The sequence below is a fragment of the Emys orbicularis genome, chromosome 6 (assembly GCF_028017835.1).
Source record: "Emys orbicularis isolate rEmyOrb1 chromosome 6, rEmyOrb1.hap1, whole genome shotgun sequence".
Classification (NCBI taxonomy): domain Eukaryota; kingdom Metazoa; phylum Chordata; order Testudines; family Emydidae; genus Emys; species Emys orbicularis.
The window spans coordinates 48,928,392-48,953,018 of NC_088688.1; the positions used below are offsets into that span (position 1 = coordinate 48,928,392).

Sequence of the window (24,627 nt, forward strand, 5' to 3'; positions counted from 1 at the left end):
GAGTGGGAAAAGTAAAACACAAAAGAAAATGATAAAAATGTATTTCTTCTAATTAAATAGTTTATTTCTATATAATAAAATTACCGACAAAACCCACTCAAACTTACCTCCATTCTCTGATTTTTCTGAAATACCAGATATTTTCCAAAACGCTTTCATCTGTTCTGCATTCCTAAAAGAGAAAGCTAGTTACTCACCAATAACAGAAAGTTTTAGAATATATTCCTGCCCTAGATCCATTAACCTGGTGACCTTGGAAAACAGTTAGCCCTAAGAAGGGACCCTTGTACTAAACTCAATTTAGACATAGGTTATACAAAGGCATCCCTCCCCCCCAGCTCTCCCAAATTCAGCTGTCTGAAAAAAGTCTACAAAGAGGCACAGGTTGAAGTGGATAAGTGTGGCTCTGTGGAGGCAGTATATTTAGATAAGTTACTGAAAAGTAATCTCGTTTTCTCATGCATAAAATTACCTTCCCACAGATAATCTCTGAAGAGAGGATAAGCAGCTAGCTGAAGAAGGTGGAGGAGGGACCGTAGAACCATTCTCCCAAAGCAGACATTAGAACTAGCTTCAGCATCGAAAGCACATACTGATCTATATGTAGATACGAGATCTGACCAAAGGCTGACAATTCCATTTTGTGACAACTTTTGAGGTTTTGAAATTATATCCTGGTGGCTAGGGTACTGGCCTGGTACGTAGGAGACAGATTCAAGTCCCTTCCCTGCCTGATTCAGAATGGAGTTTTTCATTCCAGATCACCTGTGATGGGAGTGTATACCCCACACAAGCAACAAAGGATTAATGTAGACCTGAGGCGCAGTTATGCTACTTGGCTGCACCTGGAGGGTGGGTCAGACCAAATTAAAGATGAGTCCCAGCTGTGAGAAGAACTGGGTGGGTAATATGAAATGAGGAAGTCTGGAGCAGAAGGGGGGCTGCAGGGAGAGGGAGGAACTCTGCAGTCACTCCAGGACTAGCCAGTGGAGAGACCAGGAAAGTCGGGGAGGAAACTCGGGGAAGAGTTGGCCCTGGGATCCTCTACTGAGTTGCAAAGGCTGGCAAGAGGCCAGGAGAGAGACGGCGCAGCCACCAGGGTGGTGCAGGCTCTGGCAGTGAGCCCTAATAAAAGGGCAGGATCTGGACTTTCAGAGGTGGGAGGTGTTCAGCTGAGTAACTGTAAGGAAAACGTAAGAGGGTGAAAGGGCAAACCTGAGGAGGGCAGAAGTTGGGTTAAGTGGCACTTCTGGTGTGGGATTAATGGGGGGGCTGGGGCTGAGAGTCCTGACTTTAGAGAGGCCAGCTGACAGACTTGGTAGGAAGAAGTCCAGGAAGATGGCAGCCTGGAGTCTGGCACAGTGAACCTTGATTGCCTGTCCTAGGGTCCCTGGACTGGAACCCAATGTAGTGGGAAGGCCTGGGCTCCCCCAACAGCCAGTGGTGAGGTGGTGTGAAGCCCTGAGAAGGGGATATGGAAGCCCTGAGAAAAGGGTGTACTGACTACTGAGCCCAGAATTGTTGTGGCAGACCAGCCAGAGGGATTGGACAACTGTGTTATTTGGATGTTGTTACACTGGGAGGCATGGGACTAAACATGACCTGGTCAAAGGGCTGAGTCATGAGAATCAGCAGATTGCAGGTGTGCTAGAGGAGGAGAGTTTGCTATGCCACATCCAACTGTGGAGACAGGTGGCTCCAGCATTGAGTCCACTCTTCTACAATCCCAGATCAGGGACTTGAATCTAGGTCTTCCGCATCCCATGCCCCCAACTACCTAGCTAGAGTCTCTCTCCTTCTTTCTTTACCCAAACATCTTCCCAACAAAGGTTCTGTGGAAACCAATACATCTCCATGGAACATTCTATCTTTGCAAAGTGTTCTGACCAGCTCTAGTAAATACTCTGCACATCTCAGAGATTAAAGCATTATTCAGGCAGGCTGCAAAAGCTGCCATGGTCCTAGTAGAATAATTTAATAATCATTTGGTAATTGTACCCCTCCTTGAGAATAGCAGGCCTGAACAACAAGGAAGATTCATCTTGTCAGCTTTTTCACTTAAAATGATTCTTCTATAGTACTTCCTCAAAGCACAATATTAAAAAATGGATTAATTCCAGAAAGACTGGAAACTATCCAGATAACACCACAGCACTTGCACTACATCTGTTTGTGAAGCAAGGCAAGGTTCAGATGAAAAAAAATCAGACAGCTTTCAGAAAGAACCTTGAAACACGAAGCATAACAATCTTGTCTTTATGAAAAATTCTTCCATTCTCTGAGTTTTCTTACCACAATGGAAAGCAGCAAACATGTAAAATTTAAGGATTTGAGTAATATGATTTTATTTTATGTTTACTAAAGCTAGTTCAAATTTTTCAAGCATTTGAATTAAAAACAATTTGGATAAACTTCAACAAAACTGTGAAAAATTTACCCTGGTTTTCTATTGACTATAGAACTGGTCAAAATATTTTGACTTTAGTTTTCTTTATTTAGAAAAATCAAGAAAAAATTCCAATTTCCCCCCCCAATTCCTCCCTCAATTCCTGTTTTTGAGCAATGCTAGCATTTCCCTTTATTTTTTCCTGATGAATGCCATTTGTAACTGTTACAGTTCTTTGTTTTCACTTCGTGCAAGTTTTCACTTCGTGATATTAATCGCCCCTCCCCCAACTCTGCCTCATCTCCATTTATAGGTGTCCTGAGGAAAACAAACTTTATTTGAAAAGTATCAGGGGGTAGTCGTGTTAGTCTGTATCCAAAAAAACAACGAGCAGTCCGGTGGCACCTTGAAGACTAACAGATTTATTTGGCATAAGCTTTCGTGGGTAAAAAACCCACTTCTTCAGATGCATGGAGTGAAAATTACAGATGCAGGCATTATTATACTGAGACATGAAGAGAAGAGAGTTACCTACTGGTGGAGAACCAGTGCTGACAGGGCCAATTCAATCAGGGTGGATATAGTCCACTCCCAATAACACTGCTCTACAGCCAAAATGCTTCTGAAATAAATGTAGTCAAACTTTACTAATTCTGGGTCACTGAGAACGAAAATGATGCTTAAAATTGTTGATTGGCTCTAGTTTTCAAGATATGCGATTGGGTCAGTATATACGACCCTTGACTTGGGAATGGCGGAGGATAAGTGAGTTATAAAGGGAAGGGATCTCAATTTAAACCAGAAATGACTAAAATACATCTTTGACTGGATCTATGAATAAATCTATGACTGGGTTTGGACAGTACTTGCTTTTTAGGCAAAACAATGAATGATGCAATCTGAAGCTGGTATTGCATCATACATGATATGAATTGCATCATGTTATTCTTAGAAGTCATGGATGATGCAATCATAACGAAGCTTACATCACTCTGCTGAACAAATTGCCCTATATCAGCTCTAGAAATCATACAGTGTCGTGCTCTCTTATTTGTCAGTGTTTGATTTTGCAAAGGGACACATTTCTGTTTAGCCAAAGTGAGCAGAGATGCCTCGTACTTGTGTGAACAGTGCAGATAACTTCTGCTATGTTTGTGGTGAAGTGACTTTTGCATCACAAAAGCGCAGTCTAACCACTATGGTTAAGAAAGCCTATCACCTTTATTTTGGCTGCAAAATTGGAGATCAGGACAAGAGGTGGGCCCCACACATATGCTGCAACACTTGTGCAACAAATCTTCGCCAGTGGTTGAACAGGAAAAGGAAATCTATGGCTTTTGCAGTGCCAATGATTTGGAGAGAGCCAACAGATCATACCAGCAATTGTTACTTCTGCATGGTGCCTCCAGTTGGGAAAGGTGTGTCAAAGAAGAAAAAGTGGACTGTGCATTATCCAAACATTCCATCAGCTATACGCCCAGTACCCCACGGAGAAGGACTGCCGGTTCCTGATGCACCAGAATCATTCTCACTTCAGTCAGACGAGGAAGAGGAAGAGTATGAAACTTCAGGTCCTGAACCATCAATGTCACAGGACATTGATTTTCTCCCATCCTCCTCCTCTGAACCACACCTCATAACACAAGGTGAACTGAATGACCTTGTCAGGGATTTGGAACTACCCAAGAGTAAGGCAGAGCTGTTGGGCTCCAGACTACAGCAGTGGAATCTCCTGGCAGGTGATGTTAGGGTTTCCATGTTCCGTGACCGTCAAAAGGATCTTGTCCCATTCTTCTTCATGGAAGGTGAGCTTGTAGCCTGCAACAACATCGATGGTGTGATGGCAGCCCTCAACATCGTTCACGATCCAGATGAGTGGAGACTGATTCATCGAAGACGAGTCTTAAAGCTGTTTTACTGCATAATGGCAATGTTTTGCCATCAATTCCAGTTGGTCATGCAGTCCATATGAAGGAAACCTATGACAACATGAAACAACTTTTGAGGTGCATAAACTATGACCAACATCAGTGGCAGCTTTGTGGCGATTTGAAGGTTGTTGCTCTCTTGCTTGGTCTGCAGACTGGATACACAAAGTACTGCTGTTTTCTCTGCGAATGGGATAGTCGTGCAAGAGATTCCCACTACATCAAGAAAGATTGGCCACTCCGACAGTCATTGGAGCCTGGGAGGAAAAGTGTTCAGCATCCACCACTTGTTGAATCAAGGAAGATTTTGTTACCACCCTTACACATCAAGCTGGGTCTGATGAAGAACTTTGTCAAGGCCATTGACAAAACACAAGCAGCTTTCAAGTACCTCCGTGGAAAATTTCCAAGGTTAAGTGAAGCTAAGATAAAGGAAGGTGTCTTTGTTGGTCCTCAGATTCGTGAACTTCTTGGAGATGATGCATTTGACCATGCACTGCGTGGCAAGGAAAAGACGGCATGGAAAGCTTCCAGTTAGTGGCAATAAATTTTCTCGGAAACAACAAGGCAGACAACTACAGGTTGTTGGTGGAAAACCTCCTCAAAGCATACAAAAGCCTTGGTTGCAACATGTCACTAAAGATACATTTTTTGCACTCTCATCTAGATTTTTTTCCACCGAACTGCGGAGCAGTGAGCGACGAGCACGGCGAGCGATTTCACCAGGACATTGCAACAATGGAGAAACGCTATCAGGGCAAATGGAGCCCATCAATGCTTGCAGACTATTGCTGGACAGTGACAAGAGATGCTCCATTTAATGAATACAAGAGACAAGCCAAGAAGCGCCGAGTAGACACTGAATAGGACTAAACTATGTACAGAATAGTTTTTTGCCTTTTGTTTCATAATAAATTTTATTTATATAACCCTTTTGCTGATTTTTAAAGTGTTACATAAACAGGACAGGTGAAATATTATCATGTAAAGCAACCATAAACACATGAAAAGACCTAGGTTTACAATTTATGATTAAAACTCTACTATCTACACAATATACATAGACATAAAATGTAAAAACTTAAATATCTTAGAAACAGTAGCCAATCGGTTGTTTTAATTGTCATATTTGAATTCAGCACATCAAAATACATAATAAATAGCACATTTTATCTCTGAAGCAGATGACTTCTCAAAAATTGTAGACCAGGGTAATTAATGAGGAGGTGCCAAGAGAGGGAAAATTTTGTAGTGAGCCAGCCACTCCCAATCTTTATTCAAGCCCAATTTAATGGTGTTAAATTTGCAAATGATTTTAGTTCTGCAGTTTCTCTCTGAAGTTTTTTTGGTCAAGTATGGCTACTTTTAAATCTGCTATAGAATGTCCAGGGAGACTGACGTGTTCTCCTACTGGCTTTTGTATGTTACCATTCCTGATGTCCGATTTTTGTCCATTTATTCTTTTACGTAGCGACTGTCCGGTTTGGCCAAGGTACATGGCAGAGGGGCATTGCTGGCAGATGACGGCATATATCACATTAGTAGATGTGCACGTGAATGAGTCCCTGATGGTATGGCTGATGCGGTTGGGTCCTCTGATGGTGTCGCTAGAGAAGATATGGGGACAGAGTAGGCAATGAGGTTTGTTACAGGGATTGGTTCCTGGGTTAGTGTTTCTGTGGTGTTGTGTGTAGTTGCTGGTGAGTATTTGCTTCAAGTTGGGGGGCTGTCTGTAAGCGAGGACTAGCCTGCTTCCCAAGGTCTGTGAGAGTGAGGAATTGTTTTCCAGGATAGGTTGTAGATCGTTGATGATGTGCTAGAGAGGTTTTAGCTGGGGGCTGTATGTGATGGCCCGTGGTGTTCTGTTATTTTCCTTGTTGGGCCTGTCCTATAGTAGGTGACTTCTGGGTACCCGTCTCGCTCTGTCAATCTGTTTCTTCACTTCCCCAGGTGGGTATTGTAGTTTTAAGAATGCTTGGTAAAGATCTTGTAGGTTTTTGTCTCTGTCTGAGGGACTGGAGCAAATTGGCTCACTACAAAAGCAATTTCCCCTCTCTTGGTATTGACACCTCCTCATCAATTATTGGGAGTGGACTACATCCACCCTGATTGAATTGGCCCTGTCAACACTGGTTCTCCACTTGTAGGTAACTCCCTTCTCTTCATGTCTCAGTATAATAATGCCTGCATCTGTAATTTTCACTCCATGCAGCTGAAGAAGTGGGTTTTTTACCCACTAAAGCTTATGCCCAAATAAATCTGTTAGTCTTTAAGGTGCCACCGGACTCCTCGTTGTTTTTATTTGAAAACACCACAGAGAAAAAACTAATGACTAATTACTACAAGAAAAGGGTACAGGAAAACTTTCTGCAAATTTTAAAGCAATAGATGGCAAACTGATGCCAAGCCACAGACCAGCAGTTCTCTAATTTGTCTACAAGAGAAACTAGAACGCAAGAAGAAAAATGTGTCAGTATTGGTGCTGACCTGTGTAGCCATGGCAGCAGGTGGGTTAACTGCTTCCAATGATTACACTGTCCACATGACATGACATACAAATTCAACAACATGATCCGTGGAAGCAATTTCAAATGAAATGGCCATTAGGTTAGAAGATGTTACACTCAGTTTAGTGCAAAATACAGCCAGTGAAAAATTTGTCTAAAAGAACACAGATAGTTGGATTGGCTTGAGCTACTCTATTATGGTTGGAATGAGTGCATGTTTTCAATTTGAATTAATATAAATTGACTGGATATTGTCTATGTTTTGGAGTGAAAAGTAGTACCATCTAATAAGATTACATACTATCAAAGGGTTTAAAATACGTTACTAAAGCGATTTGCAAAACTCTCAGTAAAATTTCTTTTCAAGATTCACATAACGTTAACAAGCGTACTGAAAGAAATTTGATACTATAACAGAAATGCACTGAATTTACCATTTTGCAGGGGGAAGTGACTGCATGTTTGTTACTCCTCCATCTACCGGTACGACAACCTGTATGTTAGACAGCATACTAGGCACAGTCATAGATTCTGGGTTGTACTTGTAATCCACTCTTACATCAGTAGTGCTAGCATTACATTTCCAGTAAGTTGCAAGATTCAAAGGAGTGGACTGGATACCATTTGAAGATACCTTTAAAAAAATTAAAATAAAATGTCTATTTACTTATTGTAAGAATTATGAACTGTGTTATCACCACCACAATTAAGTTTCTAACTCCATTATAAATCCTGGTTATATTTGAGATAAATGCAAATTAATAATCACTAATGCTCTTTTTGGGGGAGGAAGGTCTCATTCAAAAAGTATTACTTAATGACACACAATTGAGATTATCCATCTATCTAATCGTGCCTTATAACTAAATGGGATATTCTCGGGTTAATTGGGAACATCATCCAAGTCCGACTGGGCTCAGCAGCTTTTATCTCGTAATTCCACAGACTGCTTTTGTCAGACTTTTGGGGGGGGGGGTAGGAGGCGTGGGAAGGGAAAGAGGATTAACTGTCTCCCCTCCACTCCCAAAATCCCCTTCCCTTTCTGTCTCTTCCAATACAAAACATTGGTGTCAGTTTAGTTTTTAAGTTGTCTTTTGCATTCTACACTGCACTGAAGAAATCTGCCTGGAGAGGTCTTATTTTCTCCCATCCACTTGTGGACCATAATGATTTAATTGACAGAGGGTAACTTACAGTCATGGGACAGTTAGCACAAAAGTACTATTAGAAACAACATTTGCCTACCAGTTGAAGCACACATTTGGCTGCTTCTGTAGGCTGAGCACATCACACACACCAGGGGCTCTTTGTATCCCAACATTCCCCTTACAAGCTCCCTGTGTACCACCCTCCCATCATCTTTTATTTCAGGAACACACTGCTACTCTCTCCCTCATGCCAGGGGATCTGTGTGTCCCTAACAGCTTTCTCATGTCTGGGACTCTGTGCTTCCCCATTATCCCTCCCTGCACCCCAGATTCCCCCATTCTCCCCCAACCTCCAAGCCAGGGGCTCTGTGTGCCCCCTCACTGTCTTATACTAGGGTCCCCCATTATCCCCCCAAGGGTTCTGTATGCCCCCTCCCCCACATCCCAGGGGCTCTTTGTGCCCCCCATACTCCCTTTCCCCCCCAATACCATTGTCTCTCATTGCCCCCCCCCTCCCCCGGGCAAGGGTTCTGAGTGGCCTTCTCCTTCCCCAGCCTATGCTAGCGGCTTCAGGTACCCCCCTTTTCCCTGGTCTTCCACACTCCCTCCCAGGCCAGGGGCTCATGTGCATCCCCTATTCCCATCTCACCAGTTGTTGTGTGCCCCCTTCCTCCATGCCAGGGGCTCTATATGCCCCCCATGACCCTTTTCTTTCCCTCCCACACTCTCTCCTTTTCAGGACATCAACATTTTTAAACTGTATTGGAAGATGGGGAGAGCTACTATCCTGGCAAGGGTTTATGGGTGCCATCAACTGGTTCTTTGATCTATAGACAATAACAGAGGTAGATGAAGCTGCTGAATGGCAGCTGCAGGGGTCTCCTTGTATCCCTCATTTCTCCCTTTTGATTTTTCCAGTTTCACCAAAATCAATAGGGTTACGCCTAGAACATTTCTTGAAAATCTGGAATTGACTGGATGCCGCATTCAAAAGTTATCACATAGACAGATGGAGAAATACCATCAAATTGAGTATAAGGTCTCACTTCCCTCAGCCAACAATGGTCAAAGGAAGCAATATTGGGAACCCAGCATAAGCAATGTTGGGAACCCCACATGCTTAGAGCAAGCATGAGCAAACAGAAAAGTCATCAAGCCAGGAGAAGCAGCAAGAAAGCACCAAGGGCACAAATTGATCCAGCAGCCAGGCGAGGTCCTATGGGTTTGGAACAGTTTAGTGTAGGTCTGGCTTAAGAATCATCCAACTAAGGACAATCCTCCTTTGTGCCCCCATAAACAATAATTCTGATAGTCTCTTTACAGATGTGAAATCTGCAAAAGTTCCTTAAAAAAAAAAACTCCAAATAAAAAAAATATTTACCTGATATTTTAAAACATCAACATTATAATAGGAAGCAGATGGATTCTGCTCTGATAACTTCTTGAGGTAGACTGTGACAGCTTGCATGTTCATCCAAAAATCTTTTGTACTGGAGTCACTTTGTGATTGATCACTACATGTAAAATGAAGATAGGAATGAGAATACAAATAACAGTTTTCTTATTTTGGTTGTCTTAAAATTAAGTGGTAGACCTTTCCCTTTATTTCTTACACTTTTTTCAAACACAATAAGAGGTTGTAACATAATTTCACCTTTCAGAATATTAAGGCACATCAGTTACCTATTCAATACTAGCATTCAACACAAAAACACACTCCTGGATTACAGCTGAATGTCAGTGGCACCATAGTTAAGGCTGCGTCTGGATTGTGCCTTCAAGAGGACATATTTTTAATATTAAAAAACCTGCCCTGTAGTGACACCTTGAGGGGAAAAAGCTACAAAAAAGTATCTTTAAAAATAAATGTAATCTAATCTAAGATTATAAAATGCCTCGATCACAATGTGGAGGTTACTTACCTGTAACTAGAGGTTCTTCAAGATGTATGGTCCCTATCTCTAGTCCACACATGGTATGTATGTGCTCTATGCGCCTGAGATCAGAGATTTCTAGCAGGTGGCTTCCATTGGTTTACACCTGTACAGTTGCTTCCCTCATGCTCTATACTGAGATTTTGAGGGGCAGAGTGGACCAACACTTCTCCAGTTCCTCTTCTTACTGCAAATCCAGTCATGATCCAAAGTAGAGGGGAAGGAGGGCAGGCAGTTGCATAGAGATAGGGACCACATATCTTGAAGAACCTTCAGTTACAGGTAAATAACCTGCTTTTCTTCTTTGTGTGGCAGTCCCTATGTGTATTCCACACATGAGTGACTGGTAAGCAGTATTCAAACAAGTGAGAGTGCAAGGATGCAGGCAGTATAGATGTCTGCAATACTGCTGTCTGTACTTCTGAATCTGGAAAAGAATCTGGGACTAAGGCATAATCCTTTGTGAAGGTATTGATGGAACGCCAGGTTGCCGTCTTACAAATGTCCAGTATAGGTACTTCTCAAAGACGTGTTATTGATTTGCATGTGTTCTACTGGAGCGGGCCCTCTCCCCACCCAGGGAAGGGAGATACGGCCAACTGGTAACAAAGAATGATACAGCTGGAGGTCGAACGAGAGAGTCTCTGAGCAGACAGCACTTGTCCCTGTGAGTGCTCTGCTACAGCAACAGTCTACCTAGTTCCCTGAGCTTTCACCTTCCAGAGCCCATGGGTCTGAGGCAGCCCTGCCATGGGGACTGTCCTGGGGCCAGAAATCTCTGGCTTCCAGGGGCCATGGCAGCACTGCCATGTGGATTATATGAGTCTGCAGCTCCAAGTGGTGTTTCCAAAATTATTTTTTGGAGGGATTTCTAGTTTGCAAGAAATTGCTCACAAACCAGAAATCCTGACTTTCAGGCAGCTCTAGCTGCAATATACAAAACAGTTACTCTAGATGGGCACTGCTTTTTTTCCGTCTAAGAATTTTCAGAAGTACTTTTATTGTGGATAGCACATGCCTCATCTATATAGTAACACAAAGTTTCTGGTCTACTGTATAAAAGATGTAGTTTAAAAAACCCCCACAATAGTAATTGCCATATCAGAAAAAGAACTTCTGTATTAACTGCAAGCTAAGAGATTTCCAAGTGAAGGCTGACACTTGATCTATCAATCATTCCAGTGTGATCCCTGTACAAAAAATGCCATGTGCCTTGAAGTGGGAGTGTCAGTCTTCTTAATTTTGAAATTTCTAGTTTGTTTCGGTCAGTGATCAGGTACATTGTTCATATAATTTAAACATATATTTATGTATTTAGATAAATTAAATCTGGTTTAATTTTTAAACAGAGCTTGTCTAAAAACATTTAATTTACAAAAACCTATGTAAAGAGACATCTACAGATTCATACAACTAGATTTTTATGCCATTTTTGGAGTTTTAGCCATGTGGTTCCCATTATAATCAATGGAAATTTCAAGTCTAGTAATCTATGCAATTCTCATACTGGGATTAAAGTGAGAGTGCTGAACAGAAACTAAGCATAAAAAATACAGGGCAATTTACTGGCGTAAATCAAATTCACAGCAAAGTTTAAACAATAAGGTAACGGAGAATTTGTTTTTAAATAGTAATGCAACAATTCACATTTTAAAATCACATGGTTTTCTATTAGATAAAAAAATACAAAACCTGTATACAAGTTGTGCATTTGGAAGAATCTGCTCTAGTTTGCTTGTGTTTTTTACCCTGAAGCAGAGTACAGCTGGAGATGGGTTGCTGGTGAAGACTTTAATAATCCCACTTGGGAATGACACTGTCATATCACCAGTGATCTTCACAATACATCTGGGAGAGAGATGAGAGAAGAGCAATTCTATTACAACAGAATAAAAATAAAAATACCCAGTTCTTACTGCATGTCAAATTTCAGTATTAATTTTAAAGTAAAGATCTACTGTTTTCAGAATATTTGTATCTAAGTCATAAATTTAAAATACAAATTACTTCTAAATGAAGAGAAGGTGGCACTATGGCTTATTGCACTACCTCTTTTACCTCTTGGGATATGATTTAAAAATTAGATGAGATTGCAAGTGAAATGAGTTTGGTGGATAAAGCATACAGTAGTCTGTTGGTGAACTTTTTTCCCCCCACACCACAAACACAAGGCACAACTATGTGTAGGAGATGGCTACAACTGGCATAGCAGGGGTGTTGCAGGTAGAAATGAGGTGCTTTGAGCTGTGTGGGACAATTTACACATAGCACCTACCTGAACTATGCCTGGCCAGTGATAAATCATCTCATTTTCATCAGAAATTCATTTCAACGAATTTACCACATTCTTCTAAAGTTTCACCATTTCCCCCCCCATATTTAAAAGAAAAGAAAAAAGACCAATTTGTTTTCTAAATGTAACTCAGTATAGTCAAAACAATTCACTATTTAACTAACTTTGTAGGATCTGCTCCTTTAAAGTAGGCGTTAACAGATTCAGTAAAGGCTACTGCAACAGGCAGGGTGTCCTGGTTTCCAAGGGTGACAGGGCTGGGACCACGTGAAACACCTAGAATACATATGGTTTATAGGATTAATTTTCAAGAAGCTTATCAGCTAGATTTCAAAATGGTTGGCTACCTATGTTACTGACACAAGAAGTCACTACCATCAGCTTCACAGCAAAGTCCAAAGTATTTTTTTTGAAAAGTGTGGAAAAATGTATTTGAAAAACATTTGAAATCAGAATATAACACAATCAAAGCACTAAGCAACAAGAAAACAGGACTATTACAATGACATTTTAAACAGATAGATACTAGGGAACACATCATACATGATACAACATAAATGGTAACATTGTATTAATTAAAGCCAACAGCACCCAAAGGAAATTAAACATGTAGCTGGTACTACTCATAAAACAAACTCTCTACTGTATGCTTATAATATGAAGAAAATGTATAGTAAAAGAAGAGTGTCATCATGGACATGTCCTGATTCTAATTATGGTCTGCATAAAAACCCCAAGCAGTTTAGTCTGATTCCACATAAATTAAGTATTGGCATCTTTAACTAAGTCTCGAGCACTACCAAGCAGGCAAACACTTTTCACATGAAAATCATAGAAAATTTTTATTTACTGAGATTTTTATGTCCACCTATTAAGGAATCAGGGTATGCCTCAGAGTTACAAGGAAATATGCACCACTTTAAAAGTCATTCAATGTACTGGGGAAAATAGTCAGAAAGGCCTGTGTCCAGCCTTCATAAGTTGTTATGCAAACACCTGCATACACAGAAGTGTTTCAATTTTTACCTACAAAACCAACTGAGACGTAGCATTAAGACTTCTTACACTGTGGCTGCATGAGAATAGTGTGGGTGAACGTATGCATAACAACAAAATGTTGTGCGTGCACATGTGAAGACCAGGGACTAAAATGTACCACTCTAAAATATATACGGCCAGTTACTGAAAGCAATAGCACAGTGGAAAGCTTATTATTATTCTTTTCCTGTACTCCTATTAAACCTGACTGTCTCATGCAAAGCATATTGCTCACAAAGGAAGCCTAATACTTTTCAATAAGTGGACAGAAACAGACCAATGAATATTTTCTACTGAGGTACCATAAAGCAGAAAGCCATAAGTTTCTGCTTTCTAACTAATCCTGTAATTTACTATGAAATACTGTGATGTGCTTCTCAGATTTTTCAGCAGTACATGCTGTAGGAGGAGGGTGGGACCTTAATATGGGGAAGCAGCTTGTTAATACATGTACTGATCTATGAAGTAAGTACATGTGGGTGTGGGAACTGTATGTTTAATTTGAGGCAGGAGGGGTGGGAGGAGGAGGAGCAGCATGAGAGTGGGAGAGGAGTTTAAAAAAAAAAAAGGTCAGATTCCAGATATTTAGTCTTATTATACTATCAAGCCTTACCTTCTCCTCTAAAGTCTCGTGCACTGTTTACAAGATGCTTTAATGTTTTGAATTCTTCCCAATAGTTACTTTGTCTATGAAACAATACAATTCACTTACATAAAAAACCTCTAATAGAATACGTACTCTTCCTTCGACCCACGGTATTGCCAGCCCAGACATTAAAAAAAATCATGAATCAGACTAAAGAAATATTAGTGGACTGATTGGAAACATGAAATTAACAAAAAATACGTTGACATCTTTTTATTTGCCTTTCAGTGTACACTTAGGCCACATCTTCAAGCTTTTTGCTGTAACCACAAAGGCTAGAAAGTTATTCTTTTTTAAAAAGAAAGCTGAGATTTTCACATAACCCTACAACTTTGTTTTAGGAAAAAATATTGCATGATTCATCAAATATTGCAAGACTCATGGAAATTAATGGGACCATGATTTTATCATGAGTCGGCAAAACTGGACCCATTAATTTCCATCTCTGTAGTGAAATGCTCAACTATGGAGACAGCAAATAATACAGAGTTATAACAAAATTATAACAAACAGTTAAAAATGTGTTTAGGCTATAAATATTGCTCTACAGTTGTATGGGAATTTATCCCCTTTTCATCAGACCAATAGGGAGTAATGATTAGACAGCTCAACTGCAGAACCAGGCTGGAAGGCGATCACTTCCTACTAAATAAATAGTCTTTTACAGAGGTACAAATTGTTGATTTATAGTAACTTTTTTCTTTTTATATTCTTATAGATAAATTCAAACTGATCCATTAGAGAGAATTATGCAAAAATCTATTAACCTTAGTGTATACATATATTTTTTCCTTTCTGTAAAAGAAATACAGGAATTTCTTCCTTGCTGAAAATAACTGCATCTTCCTTAATACATTACAATTTGCACATATTTAAGGAGACACAGACACAGATATATGAATATATGCAAGTGCACACATACATATTTCTCTTTTTCTTGGTCATACCCAGGGCACTAGAAATCAACAGATTTAGTTTCTTTTTTCAAATTTTACTGTGCTCTGCAAAAATCTAAGTTTTCATTAAAAAAACCACCCAAACAAAACTAAGTCCTTCTTATTACAAAGATAGATTTAACATTGTAAATCAGCATTCTGTTGGCCTGTTTGCTCTGCAGCCAGGCACAAAATGCTGAGAATCCTTGTTGGGAGTGAGAAAGGAGGCTGGAGCTGGAGATCCAGAAATAGGGGCAGTGGTGTGACAGGGGGAGGCTGCAGCTGATGACCTCGAAGTGGAGGTGGAGAAGGAAAGAAGCAAGCTGAGATGGAAGAACAATAAGGAGTGAGAGGCAGCAACTTTGAAGGGGATGAAGGGCTTTAAAGAGGCAGGCATGAAGGAACTATGCCCTAGAGAGGCTGCAGGCAACTTGAAGAGCAGTGGACTGTGGAGTAGACCAGTTTTAGTGTGTACAGGAGGGAAACAATTCTGAATGTGTGTGGGACTTTCAAACATATGTTCAGTAGCGTTAGAACTGATTTTTCATGCAGATGAGGAAGTATTTGAATTGATTTGCATTGGAGAGGAAATTGGTTGTGGGGAAGGGACTTCATTTTGATTTCATGAGTTGGGCAGCCTCCTTGTTACACAACATGAAAAAGTTTGAGAATCCATCACCCAACACACCTCAGACCTAAGAAAGTCTGGCCATTCTATCTTTGATGCCATTAGAAACGTTAGATGGGGCCCAACTTCCCCCCCACCCACAGAGAGGGTCCTGTATAACAAGGGAAGAGAAACGGCGGGAAAAGCAATCTTCTTTTTTCTTCTGGTGGCAAGTCCTTGGGGAACAGGGTATGCAAAAGATGAGTTAGTTGGAATGTCCTCCCCTCTCTTACCAGCTTCCAGTGGCAGAAGCCTATTGGTGGGGTTGTGTAGCCTCTCTCCTGAGCCAAACAGCAGCAGTTTGAAAAGTTAGTAGGACTTTGAGACTTCACTGAAACGGGCACCCCAGACTGCAACATAGGTTTCAAAAATTTTAGATCTTTTGAGACTGAAATGGTTTTGAGGTTGAGGATGCAAAAAGTAAAGTAGCTCCAGTGTGTCATTATATGAAGAGTAGCTCCAGCAGAGTTACAAAGAGGTGCCTGGGTCCTACTATCCCACAGGTTGAAGCACTTTTAATTTTGCTAAATTAGTCTGCTGGAGGGTAATGGACAATATCTGTCTGGGAAAAAAGGTAACAATTATTTATGGTGGAAGTTTTCAAATATTTCAGTGTTCTCCTTATTTGCATGCCACATACAAAACAGGTCCTTTAAAAGTGTTAAGTAAGGATTGTCATTTTAAAAGTTCAAGATAATTGCTTCTTTTTTTGAGAAAAGCTATGATGGAAGATTAGAGAGAATAAGACCACAGGCTTTACCTGAGTTTTTTTGGAAATTTTTAAATGATTGGTTATATCAATTTCAAATGATTAATACAACACATAACTGATTAAGCAGTTTAGCTTCGAAGTTACTTTATGGCTGGAAGATACTAGAGATTGCTGGAGAAAGTTAAGTCACAAAGAACTAAAATTGTATTAGGTACAGTTTTAGGATAATTAGTTAACATATAAATCTTCTAGAACAATACCTGCAGGTGTCTCACAAAGTTTTTCAATCGTAGGGAGCTTTCCAATGACTATATCATCATCTATTACATTTAAATGAAACAAAACATTGCAACAAAACAAAACATTTCAAGCAATAATAAAAAGCACTAATTTAAAGTTATATTATTTAAATGGAAAGATGTTTGAAAAATAAGAATTTTAATTAAAGATGAGGTTAAAATATAAAATAAATTAGTTAAGAATATTAGACATTTCCACAAATTCCCTTGAAACAATATACATTTGCTGGAGTTAAGTTTAATTTAGAAAACTAAAGTTGTAATAGTGTCCAGTAGTTAAAAATAATAATCAGTCCTGCAAAAGGAACATCAGGTTAAAAAAAAATACACTTTTACAAAAAAAATGTTCCTTGCTAGTTACACCTTAGGTTGTCAAAACTGAAAGAATTTTAAAAGAAATCAAGGTCCTGATCCTTCAAACACGAACATGTAACTTTATGCAGGTGAATGGCCCCTCTAAAGTCAATGGCACTATTCATGTATATTGCACGATTGGGGCCCTAATTTACTTTTCACCATTTATGCTCTTTATTTAGTTCCTTTACTTCACCCAACCTGGAGAAAGGAAAAGATCATCAGTTCCAGATTTTGGTTTCTATGTATTTGCATAATGCTGCAATTATGGGGTTGCAAGCAAGGCAAGGGAACATTTAAATCACTATAAATCATTTAAAAACAATTTTCATGGAAATAATTCTATTATTATCAGTATTAAGTTTTATAACAGAAAAAATTAAAACAAAACCTGATAATCGGCCTAAACGCAATGGTTTCTTTAAAAATGATTAAATTCACTCTATATCTAAAGAATATTTCAATATCAAGTAGAATAAAATCACAAATAAATAACAGCCTGCACTTAATGTATACATATCCTGCATACCAAGTAAGCATTTATAAGCATTTCTACAACAATTAAAAAAAAAATTTCACTGAAGGATCTGCCATACTGGATCAGACCAGTGGTCTATCTAGCCCAGTATCCCGTCTCTGACAGTATTCAGTACCGGATACTTCAAAGGAAGCTGCAAGAAAACCTAAGTTGGACAAAGATGGCTATTTCCTGCTAACATCCAGAAGTTAGTGGTTGATATATGCCCTGAAGAATGAAGATTTATAGCTCTTCTAAAAAAAAAATAAAAGTTATAAAAATTACAGGTTATAGAGACATAAAATAGTTTTTCACAGATAGTCTGAATTACTTACCTACTGTGGGTGTATTTGCTGCACTTAGAGAAGCAGAAGAAGATATTGATGAGATACTCTCTGCACGTGCCAAAGGAGCTATAGGTGGTGGACTGGAGTTAGAGGTCAAGGGTGGGCTGAATGGCCTCGGCTTAAAACAAAATGTGTCAATATCATTACAAACATATAAATGATTTTAAATGGATGAAACAAAGGAAATCTTATGAGAATCAGATAGAACCAGAAAAGACGTCTTCATCTAGTTCATTCCCTGCCTAATGCAAGATTGTTCCCTACAATATTTTTTTTCTAGTGTTTTATCCAACCTAATTTTCAAAGTAAAAAAAACTTATGAACTGCTACCATTTCCCTTGGGCAGTTATTCTATAATTTAGAATATTGTTAGGAAGTTTTTCCGGATAATCAATCTTTAATGAGTTAACATTATGCTTTGCCTATGTAACAGCCTAAAGTAACCCCATTTCAGGCTGAGCTAAGTGCCAAAAAAAAAAGGCAGAGAAGCTAAACTTTTATGCTGCTGCCTGAACCTGCAGCCCTGAATACATGAGCACTTTCCATGGATGACTACTTTAGGGGCCACACCAGTGGAGAGGAAAGGTTGGTGTCTTTCAAAGAACCATCCGCTGTTTAACCTGGAGATAGTGCAGTGCCACTGCATTGTGAAAGAGTGGATCTCAGGCTTTCCACACACATTAATCCTCCCCTTTGCCCTGACCTCCCCTCACCCAAATTCATCTGGTGTTACACAAGGATGATTTCACACCCAAGATTAACAAGCAAGGACAGACTAGATTAAATGTTAGTAACACCCAGTCAAATAATTTAACACAAGCCAGGGAAGAGCAAATCTGAAATGGTGGAGGTTGTGGTTTGGTTTTGCTACTTATGTCTCCTTTTTTACAGCACCCAGAACCTGAAAAGAATTCTCAGGTACTACAGTGATGGGTAGTACAGAAATGCACATAACTAATAAAATTGTACCTAGTCAGAGTAAATGTTTCAGGAGAGTTAAGGCCATTTTTGCCAACTTCTAGTGAGCCATGTTAGGTCCAAAGAATTCAAAATGTTTATCATAAGATGGATAAACAGTATCAGACTGATAATATGAATGAGTTCCTCTTCCCTCGTGTGGTTCTCTCTCCTAGAAATTGGGGGTGAAATCCTGGGCGTTTTGCGATTGATTTCACTCGGATCAGGATTTCACTCAAGGTTTTTTCTGAAGATATGGCATTATGTATATGCAATCTTCAGTTTTTAAAATTGATTCTTTGTTTGAGCAAGTAAAAGCAAACACACCTAAACCCTCCAAAAGCTGCTTTGCATAAAAAGTACTAACAAATTTATGCCACCAATAATTACATTCACAGTGAACAATTTCCATGCACATTTTAGGTTGATGACAATTAAAATGGGTGATTTATAAACTCTTGAAGAGTTTGATGTAAAAAGAAACGTTAACTATAATGGGGTAAATGAGTGCCTTATTTCAAGTTGAGCCATTCCTTGAGAAATAAGTTATATAATTAAACAAAAACTAAAATTAAATACATACTATTTCATTAATTCCACTAAGTTTCCCTGTTGATATCTTTGGTCTGGAAGCAGGCCTTGGAGGTGGTACAATAGTGCCTACAGAAAGAGGAGTTGTGGGCCTAGCTGAAAAAAAAATAATAATGTGAAGAAATCATTAGTATTATAAAAGTCATATGAAAATACAAAAAATACAAAAAAGTCACTGAGTGCAACCATTATAAATTACATTTCTGTTAAAGATTCTACTTTATTACAAACCCTATTTTGCAGGAATTCATAACAAACAAAAACTACTATGGTATTAAAATGTGATTCTATGGTACTCTGAAAAATGACTACAAATGGCATTGTGGGTTCCATCATTATAGTTCCTTAATGATTCCATATCAAATATACCCAGTTTGTAGGTAAAAAGATGGTTTTACCTAGCTTTCACCCTTTATGCTCAGCATGGGCTCAGGGTGAAGTCTGGTCTTTTATTTCTCATGTATCACCAACAGTAATAAAACAGGCCAGTTAGGCCTTTGGTGACTGCTGTGCAGCTCCATTATCTTAAGATCAGGCCGCTGACATATGTGAAATCACACTGCCTTCAGTGAGTTTTCACAGGTGTTATAAATGATTAAAATTTAGTAAATAATTGTGTTGATATGTGAGAAACCATGTAACTTCTCATTTCTTTCAGCAGGACTACCAGAAACTAAAAAATTGTAAAAAAATTAAAAGCCTCGAAAATGAGCAGATATAATTCTCAATACACGTCAGTGAAAGAAGGCGCTATTTTTACATAGCCACTTTTCTGAGAAGAACTATACTTCAAAACAGCTGTTTGATGTCATCCAGTAAGTATTCTGAATCAAAAATGTGCCTTTCCCCCCCCCAAAAAGCAAATACATAATTATATGATAAATAAGAGTTATAGCATATTCAATTATCTGTCCAAAATAATTTTAGATGTGCTTGTAACCAAAAAGAATATTCACTAAAAATTACATTTAGTGTGAGATTTTCAAAAGTACTCAGATATGGCATAACTCTGTTCCTAATAAAGTAAATGGTCGTTTTATCAATGACTTCGATGGAAATAGAGTTAGGCCAATGCTGAGCACTTGAAAATCTCACTCATCCTAAATTTGTACCACAAATGCCAAAAGCAAACCAATTCAAGACTAACATTACCAATCTTCCCTTTAAATTCATCTTTTTATGCCTACTGTAAGTAGTGCACGATAAACACCCTGATCAGAGGCACACAATGAGAGGAGATGGAATACCTGTCTCAACACTGATTTTCTTTGATAAGAAAGAAATTTCTGGTCAGCTTACCCCATGCTGCAACTTGTCAAAGCTACAAGCAACAGTGGCAGTGGAGTGGTGTACAGACTTAGGAAGACAGGACAATATTGGTTTACACTCAGTTCATATATGGAAAATTATCTTTGCAACTATAAAAAGTGGTTACCTACCTGTATTGTAATTGGGTTTTTTTGAGTTGTGGGTGCAGACATGTGTTCCACTCAGGTGTGTGTGCACTCAGTGGACTGAAGCCAGTAACTTTGCTTAGCAGTATCCAGTGGGGTGGTACTCACACCATTAGGCCCTTAGAGCCCCCTCCAATGGCTATTTAAGGGCAGCGCTGCCCCAACCTCCCTCAATTCCTTTGCAACTAACATCAAGAGTAGAAACTCCATTGCAGAGGGGATGGGGGGGAGGGTCACAGAATACTTATCTGCACCCACATCTCGAAGCATAACAATTACAGTACAGGTTGGTAATACTTTTTTCTTGTAGTGGCTGCAGACATGTATTCCACTCAGACAACTGACAAGCAGTAACCAAAGATGGTGAGGCTTGGAATCTACTTGAACAATGACTGCAGGACTGCCTTCCCAAAGTCTGCATCTGACAGAGATGCAGTTGTAATAGCATAATGTCTGCTAAACATATGCACAGAAGACCACATACCGGCCCTGCAAATATCCAGTATAGAAACATTACTGAGAAACGCAACAGAAGCTTCTTGGGCCATCATCAAATGAGCCATCAGTTTCTGTGGAGGTGTGATCTGAGCTACCCCATATGCTGTCGTAATGCAGGAAATGATCCATCTGGAAATCATCTGTCCAGAGAACACTTGACCCTTCATTCGATCCGCACAGAAGATGAAGTCGAGGTGATGAACTGTTTGGTTTAATCCTTTTCAGATAGAATACCAAGCATCGTCTCACATCCAGTGTGTGAAGACGCTGTTCCCATCCACATTTGAATGTGGCTTACAAAAGAACAGAGGTAAATACATCATTTCATTAAGGTGAAACTGTGAAACCACTTTGCATCCAAAATTTTTGTCTAGTCTTCGGACCACTTCATCTTTGCAAACTGCATTTATGGACATTCTGCCATTAAGGCCCGCAGTTCACTCACTCTTTTTGAGGCTGTTATGGCAATAAGAAAAGCCACCTTTTGGCAAAGAAGACAGAACAAGTTGCCAGGATGCACCATAAAGGTAGCCAATACAGTATTAAGGTCCCATAATTGAACAGTTTACTTCACAAGTGGAGACAGACGACACCTTTTAGAAATCTCATTACCATGCAGTCTGAGAAAACAGACTTCCTTTGGATCAGAGGACGGTATACAGAGATTGCTGCTAAGTGGACCCTCAATGAGCTCAGAGAGGGGGAAAAAAAAGAAACCAGGGGACTAAAAGTTGTAACAGATAATCCAAAGTGTCCTGAATGCTGACTAGCTTCAGCTGAATTCCCCTGGCTAGCGATCAAACCAAAAAAATGTTTTCACTTGGCCAAATAGATAACCTTAGTGGAAGGTTTTCTACTATTAAGCAGAACACTCAGAACTGCTTCTGAACACCATCCTTCCCCTCATCTAACCATGCAGCATACACACCGTGAGGTGCAGACTGCTAAGCACTGGATGCCAAATTTGACCATGGTGCTGAGTCAGTAGGTCAGGATAGAGGGGAAGAGATCTGGGAGGTCAAACACAGACTGAGAAGATTGCAGAACATTGTCTTGCAACGATACAATCTGATGCAACAAGTATCCATTTGGCATGATCCAACATCAGTTTGAAAATAATCTGCGGAATGAGTGGGCTCGGGGGGGAAAGCATACGTCAGTGCTGATCCCCAGTTCAGATGGAAGTCATTGATTAAGGATCCCGGACTGAGACCCAATTGAGAACAAAACTTGTTTTTGGTTGCAAACAGGTCGACAGTTGAAATGCCCCATTCTCTGAAGATGGACCTCAGCCTGCTACTCTTCAGAGACCACTCGTGATTCTGGGAGAAATTCCTGCTAAGGTGATCAACCAAGTTATTCTGAGCATCTGGTAAGTGAGCAGCTGTGGAGATCTTTTCCCTAAAGCAAAATTGACAAAAAACATTATTGCTTCCTGACAAAGGTGGCTGGAGCAAGCTCCTCCCTGGTTGTCCACATAAAACATTGTGGTGGTATTGTCAATGAGGATATGAATGTCTGTGCTCTTCATCTGTGCCCAGCATCCACTGTAAATGGCTTGAAGCTACAGGATGTTGATATGATGGGAAACTTCCTTGTCTGTCCATAAACCATGAACCTTCAATGTCCCCAGATGTGTTTCCCAACCTGCTATGAAGGCATCAGTAACTATGGTCCTGATTAGAGGAGGATGGGCAAAAGGAACACCTTTGCAAATATTGATCTGATCTGTCCACCACTCTGTAGAGACTCCAGGATGGGCAGTGGCAATGACTGACAGTTCAGGGGATATACCAACTTCAACCATCCCTGAAGAGGATGAAGATGAAATCTTGCATGTTGGACCATGTATGTAAATGCAGCCATATGACCTAACAAATTCCAGCATACAAGGATCAGAGTTGAAGGATGAGAGCAAGGGACAGCCACAGGCAACGAATTGCATGAAATCCTTCTCTTGACAGAAACACCCTTGAACTTGTAGAGTCTAGGAGGGCCCCAGTGAACTCTATTTGTGTGTTGCTATTGTGGTGGCTGGCTTTCCTTTGTTCACAGACGAAGAAGAAATGTAGCGGAAATTGGACCAGACAGAAGACTTGGTCTCTCGACTTCCCCCTTACTAATCAAACATTCAGGTAAAGGAAAGACATTAATTCCTCTTTTTCTGAGATATGCTGCTACTACAGTCATGGATTTGGTAAATACGCGTGGAGCTGAGGACAGGCCAAAGGGAAGCACTGTGTACTGTTAATGGTGACCTGTCACTACAAATCTCAGAAACTTCCTGTGGCTTGGAAAAATTGCCATGTGGAAGTAAGCATCCTGAAGATCAAGTGCAGCAAATCAGTCATGATTCAAAGCGTGGAGAACAGTAGTTAGGGTAACCATATGGAATCCCATGTATTTGATGTACTTGTTGAGACCACAGAGATCGGGAAATACTGTGAGTAGAATTCCTTTCCCTGATGCTGCAGGGGAAACATGAAGCATGCAACTTAGACCTGTTGAAGGAGCTGTAACTCATGAGTGGAGTCCCTGAAAAAGGATGGGGTAGTGGAGTGGGAAGGGGAAATGAACAGAAATTGGATGGTCTAACCGACTCTCACAGTGCTTAGGACCCATTTGTCCTTGGTTACTGTTTCCCAAGCATTTTAGAAGCGAGACAGCCTGTCCCCAAATGGTGCAGATATGGCTGGGGAGATAAAAACCGGAATGCAGCTCTCAATATGCAAGTCAAAATGGCTGCTTCCTTGAAGCTGATGGAGGACAGGCTGGCTGGTTAAAATTGGACCCAAAAGGCCTCCTACTCTGTGACTTGTGCCCCTTCCGGGAGAAGTCTTGCTGCCTAGCAGGTATACTAGAATAATACTGGAATTGATGGTATAATCAGGGGTAGGCAACCTATGGCACGCATGCCAAAGGCGGCACGCAAGCTGATTTTCAGTGGTACTCACACTGCCCAGGTCCGGGGGGCTCTGCATTTTAAATTAATTTTAAATGAAGCTTCTTAAACATTTTAAAAACCTTATTTACTTTACATACAACAATAGTTTAGTTATATATTATAGACTTATAGAAAGAGACCTTCTAAAAACGTTAAAATGTATTACTGGCCTGCGAAACCTTAAATTAGAGTGAATAAATGAATACTCGGCACACCACTTCTGAAAGGTTGCTGACCCCGGTATAGTGTGTCCAACTGATCTCGTCTCAGTTCCAGAGAGCGGGTAGGAGCCCAGCCCTATCTTGGGCATCTGAGGAATATCAATGCTGGTCTGCACTCTTCTTGGAAGAAGAGGAAGAATCTCTCTGAGCTCTGTAGCCCAGTTCATCTTGAGAGTCATTTTCCTTGGGGGACCAGAGGAAGAAGAACAATCTTTCTTCAACCTGGGGGAGCAATCAGAAACCGGCCATGG

General features: G+C 40.1%; 1 protein-coding gene across 1 annotated transcript in view; it reads right to left on the reverse strand.

Annotated features, from left to right (window-relative positions):
- Positions 1–24,627, reverse strand: part of FCHO2 (FCH and mu domain containing endocytic adaptor 2) — a 207,857-nt gene that overhangs the window by 10,969 nt on the left and 172,261 nt on the right. The window contains exons 20-27 of the mRNA XM_065405887.1: positions 19,252–19,355; positions 17,700–17,829; positions 16,455–16,514; positions 12,361–12,472; positions 11,596–11,751; positions 9,351–9,483; positions 7,256–7,455; positions 108–172 (exon numbers count right to left, since the gene is read on the reverse strand). Of these exons, the coding sequence (XP_065261959.1) occupies positions 108–172; positions 7,256–7,455; positions 9,351–9,483; positions 11,596–11,751; positions 12,361–12,472; positions 16,455–16,514; positions 17,700–17,829; positions 19,252–19,355 (960 nt within the window). The remainder of the gene's footprint in view (positions 1–107; positions 173–7,255; positions 7,456–9,350; positions 9,484–11,595; positions 11,752–12,360; positions 12,473–16,454; positions 16,515–17,699; positions 17,830–19,251; positions 19,356–24,627) is intronic.